Source organism: Lipotes vexillifer, unplaced genomic scaffold, assembly GCF_000442215.2.
Source record: "Lipotes vexillifer unplaced genomic scaffold, Lipotes_vexillifer_v1.1 scaffold1129, whole genome shotgun sequence".
In the NCBI taxonomy this organism is placed as follows: domain Eukaryota; kingdom Metazoa; phylum Chordata; class Mammalia; order Artiodactyla; family Lipotidae; genus Lipotes; species Lipotes vexillifer.
The window spans coordinates 1437114-1443434 of record NW_006789022.1 but is presented as its reverse complement, the minus strand read 5'-3'; the positions used below and the strand labels follow the sequence as shown (position 1 = coordinate 1443434).

At 49.3% G+C, this 6321-nt stretch overlaps 1 protein-coding gene across 2 annotated transcripts in view; it reads left to right on the top strand.

Annotated features, from left to right (window-relative positions):
• CAPN1 (calpain 1) overlaps positions 1–6321 on the top strand; it is a 23286-nt gene that overhangs the window by 12013 nt on the left and 4952 nt on the right. For both annotated transcript variants that reach the window (XM_007462012.1, XM_007462011.1), the window contains exons 11-13: positions 4209–4390; positions 5263–5274; positions 6052–6263. In XM_007462012.1, coding sequence (XP_007462074.1) covers positions 4209–4390; positions 5263–5274; positions 6052–6263 — 406 coding nt within the window. The remainder of the gene's footprint in view (positions 1–4208; positions 4391–5262; positions 5275–6051; positions 6264–6321) is intronic.

The following is a 6321-nucleotide window of genomic DNA, read 5'->3' as shown; positions in this document are numbered from 1 at the left end:
GGTACGCGGGCCTCTCACTGTTGTGGCCTCTCCCGTTGCGGAGCACAGGCTCCAGACGCGCAGGCTCAGCGGCCATGGCTCACGGGCCCAGCCACTCCGTGGCATGTGGGATCTTCCCAGACCGGGGCATGAACTCGTGTCCCCTGCATCGGCAGGCGGACTCTCAACCATTGCGCCACCAGGGAAGCCCAAAATTCACACTTTTAATGTGTACAATTCAGTCATTTTAATATGTTCACAATGTGTGTGATCATCAACATCACCTAACTCCAGAACATTTTCACTGCGCTCAAAAGAAACCCTGTATCCATTAGAAGTCACTCCCTAACCCTCTCACCCACCAGCCCTGTAACCACTAATCTAATTTCGTCTTTATAGATTTGTCTCTTCTGGACATTTCATATAAATGGAATCGTGTAGTATGTGGCCTTTTGTGCCTGGCTTTTTTCCCTTAGCATCACGTTTTCAAAGTTCATCCATGTTGTAGTGTGATCAGTATTTCATTTCATTCCTAGGGCTGAATAATATTCCATGATATGGATACACATTTTGCTTATTCATTCCAAAGCTGATGAATTGTTTCCAGTTTGGGGCTCTTATGAGTAATGCTGCTCTGAACATTTATGTACATGTGTTTGTATGAGCATATGTTCTCTTGAGTCTAAAGTAGGAGTGAAATTTTTAGGTTGTATGGTAACTCCATGCTTAACTTTTTGAGGAACTGTAAACTGTTTTCCAAAGTGGCAGCCATTTTACTTTCCATTTTACATTCCTCCTAGCAGTGTATGAGGATTCCAGTTTCCCCACATCCTCATTAACACTTATTGTCCAACTTTTTTATTATAGCCATCCTAGCAGGTGTAAAGTGGTATCACATTGAAGTTTTGATTGGCGTTTCTCTAATGACCAGTAATGTTGAGTATATTTTCATGTATTTATTGGCCATTTGTATATCTTTTTTGGATGGTCTGTTCAAATAGTTTGCCCATTTTTAAATGCAGGTTTGTTTTGTTTTGTTTTGTTTTGTTTTTTTATGGTACACGGGCCTCTCACTGTTGTGGCCTCTCCCATTGCGGAGCACAGGCTCCGGACGCGCAGGCTCAGAGGCCATGGCTCATGGGCCCAGCCGCTCTGTGGCATGTGGGATCTTCCCGGACCCGGGCACGAACCCGCGTCCCCTGCATTGGCAGGCGGACTCTCAACAACTGCATCACCAGGGAAGCCCTGCCCATTTTTAGATCACGTTGTCTTTTCATACATTCTTTATATATATATATCTTTGTATATTCTGGATGTGAGCCCTATGCGGTAGATGGTTTGTATGTATTTTCTCCCATTCTGTGGGTTGTCTTTTCATTTTCTTGATAGTGTCCTTTGAAGCACAGAAGGTTTTAATTTTGATGAAGCCCAATTTTTATTTTTTCTTTTGTTTCTCATGCTTTTGGTGTCATAATCTAAGAATCCATTGCCAATTCCATGGTCATTTATCTTTGTGTCTTCTTCTGAAAGCATTATGATTTTAGCTCTCTTATATTTAGGTTGTTGATCCATTTTGAGTTAATTTTTATTTATGGTGTAAAATAGGTACCCAACTTATTTCTTGTGCTTGTGGAAACCCAGGTGTCCTAGCATCATTTGTTGAAACACTGTTCTTTCCCCATTGAATGGTCTTGGCACCCATGTCAAAAATCAATTGGCCATTTATGTATGGGTTTACTTTTGGACTCTCAGTTCTGTTCTTTTAGTCTGTATGTCTATTTTTATTCCAGTACCACACTGTTTTGATTATTATAGATTTGTAGTAAGTTTTGAAGTCAGGAAGTGTGAGTCTTCCAACTTTATTCTTTTTCAAGATTGTTTTGGCTTCTGGGCCCCTTACAATTCCATATGAATTTGAAGATCTGCTTTTCACTTCTGTGGGAAAAGGTTGTTGGAATTTTAATAAGGATTGCATTGAATCTGCAGATCACTTTGGGTAGTATTGACATCTTCATAATATTAAGTCTTCCAATCCATGAAGATATGTCTTTTGACTTTTCTATGTCTTCTTTAATTTGTTTCAGCAATATTTTGTAATTTTCAGTGTACAAGTCTTTCAACTCCTTGGTTAAATTTATTCCTAGGTATTTTATAGTTTTGGGTGCTATTATAAAGAAATTGTTTCCTTAATTTCCTTTTTGGATTTTTTCATTGTTGGTGTATAGAAACACAACTGATTTTTATATTCTAATGTAATCTGCAACTTTGCTGAATTTGTTATTAACTCTAAACTTTCTTGTGGATTCTTCAGGTTTTTCTATATACAAGATAATGTCATTTGCAAGTAGAGATAGTTTTCTTCTTCCTTTTCAATTTGGATACTTTTTCTTTTTCTTGACTAATTGCTCTAGCTAGAATTTCCAATACAATGTCGAATAGTCGTGGTGCAAGTAGGCATCTTGTTCTTGATCTTTGGGGGAAAGCTTTCATTTTTTTTTTTTTTCACCACTGAGTATGATATTAGCTGTGGGTTTTCCATAAATGCCCTTTGTTGAGGAAGTTCCCTTTTATTCCTAAATTTCTGAATTAAAAAATATTTATTTATTTAATTTATTTATTTCTGGCTGCACTGAGTCTTCATTGCTGTGCACGGGCTTTCTCTAGTTGGCGGCAAGCAGGGGCTACTCTTTGTTGTGGCATGCGGGCTTCTCATTGCAGTGGTTTCTCTTGTTGCAGAGCACAGGCTCTAGGCGTGTGGGCTTCAGTAGTTGTGGCACACAGGCTCAGTAGTTGTGGCTCATGGGCTCTAGAGCACAGGCTCAGTAGTTGTGGTGCACGGGCTTAGTTGCTCCGCAGCATGTGGGATCTTCCCAGACCAGGGCTCAAACCCATGTCCCCTGCATTGGCAGGCAGATTCTTAACCACTGTGCCACCAGGGTAGTCCCCACATCCTTGCTTATTATCTCTCTTTTTGATTAATGTTAATTTTGTATGTGGGGAGGGGGAAATAGGCTCTAGGTGCACGGGCTTCAATAGTTGCAGCATGTGGGCTCAGTAGTTGTGGTGCACGGGCTTAGTTGCTCCGCAGCATGTGGGATCTTCCCAGACCAGGGCTCAAACCCATGTCCCCTGCATTGGCAGGCAGATTCTTAACCACTGTGCCACCAGGGTAGTCCCCACATCCTTGCTTATTATCTCTCTTTTTGATTAATGTTAATTTTGTATGTGGGGAGGGGGAAATGCTGGACTTATTGGTGCCTTTAAAAAGAAGTTTTGCACATTCTATCCGGCACTTGGTTGTTTTAGTCAGGAGGATTGTTCAGGCAGCTGAATCACTATATTGCCAGAAATGCAAGTCCCCCTCAGCCCTTGCAACTCAGTGGCTTCCTCTCAGACCCTGCTTTCTCTCGCCCTCTTCTAAGTCACTGTCCACACAGCAGCCACCTTTTTTTAAAAAAAATATTTATTTGGTTGCACCACGTCTTAGTTGCAGCAGGCAGGCTTCTTAGTTGAGGCTCCAGGGCTCCTTAGTTGCAGCTTGCCGGCTCCTTAGTTGCAGCAGGTGGGTTCCTTAGTTATGGCAGGAGGGCTCCTTAGTTGTGGCACACAAACTGTTAGTTGCGGCGTGCATGTGGGATCTAGTTCCCTGACCAGGACTCACACCCGGGCCCCCTGTACTGGGAGCACGGAGACTTAATCCACTGTGCCACCAGGGAAGTTCCTGCTGCCACCTTCTAAAATCCTGATCCAGTCATGCCCCTCCCAGTGCAGACCTGTCAGGGAGTCCTTTTGCTCTTTGATTCAATCCACACTTCTTATCACCAACCCTGCTTCCACCAATGTCTGCCAACCTCCCTGGATCCCCTGTGCTCACTGGAGCCCCAGGTGTGGGTCTTTTCTTCTCCCTCTGCCTAGGCTTCCCAGGGCTTCCCCTTCAGGTCTCAGCTCAAATGTCACCTCGAAGATTCCTTCCCTGCCCGACTTCAGCTTGCTTTCTTTGTAATTGTTCCATTAACTAACCTGACTTGTTCATGCTTTGCTTCCACTTCGTTCTGGAATGGGAGCTCATGAGGGCAGGGACCCTGTGTCCCTGTGGCACATCTGTCCCTTGGCACACGGTGGCCACAGTAAAATTTGTTGAATGAATGAATGAATGAAAACATGGGGGAGGGAAGGCTTGGGGGGACTGCTCTGCTTCTCCTCTGATCCCGCCTCCCTGCCTCCTGCAGCCACCTTCTGGGTGAACCCCCAGTTCAAGATCCGGCTGGAGGAGACGGATGACCCGGACGATGACGACTACAGGGGTCGGGAGTCAGGCTGCAGCTTCCTGCTCGCCCTCATGCAGAAGCACCGCCGTCGGGAGCGCCGATTTGGCCGCGACATGGAGACCATAGGCTTCGCTGTCTACGAGGTGAGTGAGCGGGCGGATCGCCCAGCACCCGGCAGAGAAAGCGGCCTCCCGGCGAGCTCCACCAGGGGCGCCAGAGGACAAGGTGGCGCCGACTGGGGCCAGTCACGCCCCTGAGGCATGCAGCCCTAGACTGAGCCTTCCGGAGGCACCTGCTGAGACCCTCCGCCAGGACTGGGGCAGCCAGGGGCCTAAAATTCATCCCGTGAGGCAGATGGAGGATGAGGAAGATGTTTAGCTAGGAGAGGGGAAGATTCTGGAATTCTCCCCTGTCCTTAGAGGCTGCATGGCTGCTTTTGGGCAGAGGGATCTGCCTTAGCTGACACCTGGGAGAAAGACTTTGACTCAGTTTCAGAAAGAAGTGGGCAAGTAGTCTTCCCTGAAGGAGTAGTGAGCTCCCTGTCTTGGAAGTATGTATGCAGAGGCTGGCCATGGAGGGCCCTGCTTCATGCACTGTATTCAAGACAGAAACTTCTGGATCTCCCTGGTGGGGGTAAAGGACAGTCGCAGCCTTAGCCCAGGCCCGTGGCCCTTTGTAGCAGATTGGGGTGGACCTCCAGTGTCCCTGGGCCGGAGGACTCTGCAGTTGGCCGGCCGCCCCGGGGGGCAGTCCTGGAGGCTCTGGTTCAGAGCTGAGGTGCAGGGCATTCCAGGGACAGAGGGCTCTGCCTGGGCCTCCCTCCTGGGGTCCTGGGGTCCCTCTCTGGCATGAATACAGGTCTGGGTCAACACTGGCCCCTGTCCAGGACCCTGTCTCCTGGTCTCCTCATCCCATCATTTTCATCTTAAGAACTCAGGGCCGCTGCCCAGCACACACCACAGCGTCTGCCCCTGGGCCAAGCAAGCATCTCTAACTTCCCTCATCTCTCTGGCAGGTCCCTCCAGAGGTAGGTGTGGCATCTGACTCGCCTGGATTTACACACCCTTGAACACACATGGCCCGATGGTGCCCAGAGGGAGCAGGACGGCGGCAAGCCCATACGTAGAGAGCTAAGAAGTCTCCTCATCTTGGGGCTAACACAGTGCCCCCACCCCCCTGCCCGCTGTTCAGTGGGCAGAGCAAACACTGTCCTCCTGGGTGCCAGAGTAGGTAATAAGTAAGGGAGCTGGATTTGAACCCTGGCCCTCGGAGCCCCACCTGACACGCACCCGTGAGGCTCTTCCTGTCTTACTGTTCACACTGAGGCCGTCTGGTTAGGAGCAGGTTGGTAGTGGGCTGAGTGTTCTGTACCCTTGAGCAAGTTGCTTAGGCTCTAAGCCTTGGCGTCAGTGTCTGTAAAATGAGTTGTCATGAGCGTTAAGTGAGGTGACATGTGTAAAAGGCCCTGCAGTGTCTGACACAGGGGAAGCTCCGGGTAAGGATAATGCCAAAGTTATTTCATGGTGTCACAGTATCTACATTCACCTCATGGTGTCACCTCCCCTCCACCCGGTGCAGTAGGCAGGGCTGTTACCCCCATTTTACAGATGAGGCAACAAGCACTGTGACTTGTCAGGGTTGGGTAGCCTGTGGGTGACGGAGCCGTGACACAGCTCTCCAGCCGCTTGGCCAGAACCTGGAGCCTGGGGTCTGGATCTGGGTCAGGGTCTGGGTCTGGGGGCAGCTCCTAAGGGTGGGCTGAGCGGGCAGCTGCGGCCCCCGCCCCCTCCTTCCCTCCCGCCAGCTTATGGGCAGGCCGGCCGTGCACCTGAAGCGGGACTTCTTCCTGGCCAATGCGTCGCGGGCCCGCTCCGAGCAGTTCATCAACCTGCGGGAGGTCAGCAGCCGCTTCCGCCTGCCACCCGGGGAGTATGTGGTGGTGCCGTCCACCTTCGAGCCCAACAAGGAGGGCGACTTTGTGCTGCGTTTCTTCTCAGAGAAGAGCGCTGGGACCCAGTGAGTAGAAGGGCCCCCCCCCCCCCCCCCCCGCCCCCCCCCCCCCCCCCCCCCCCCC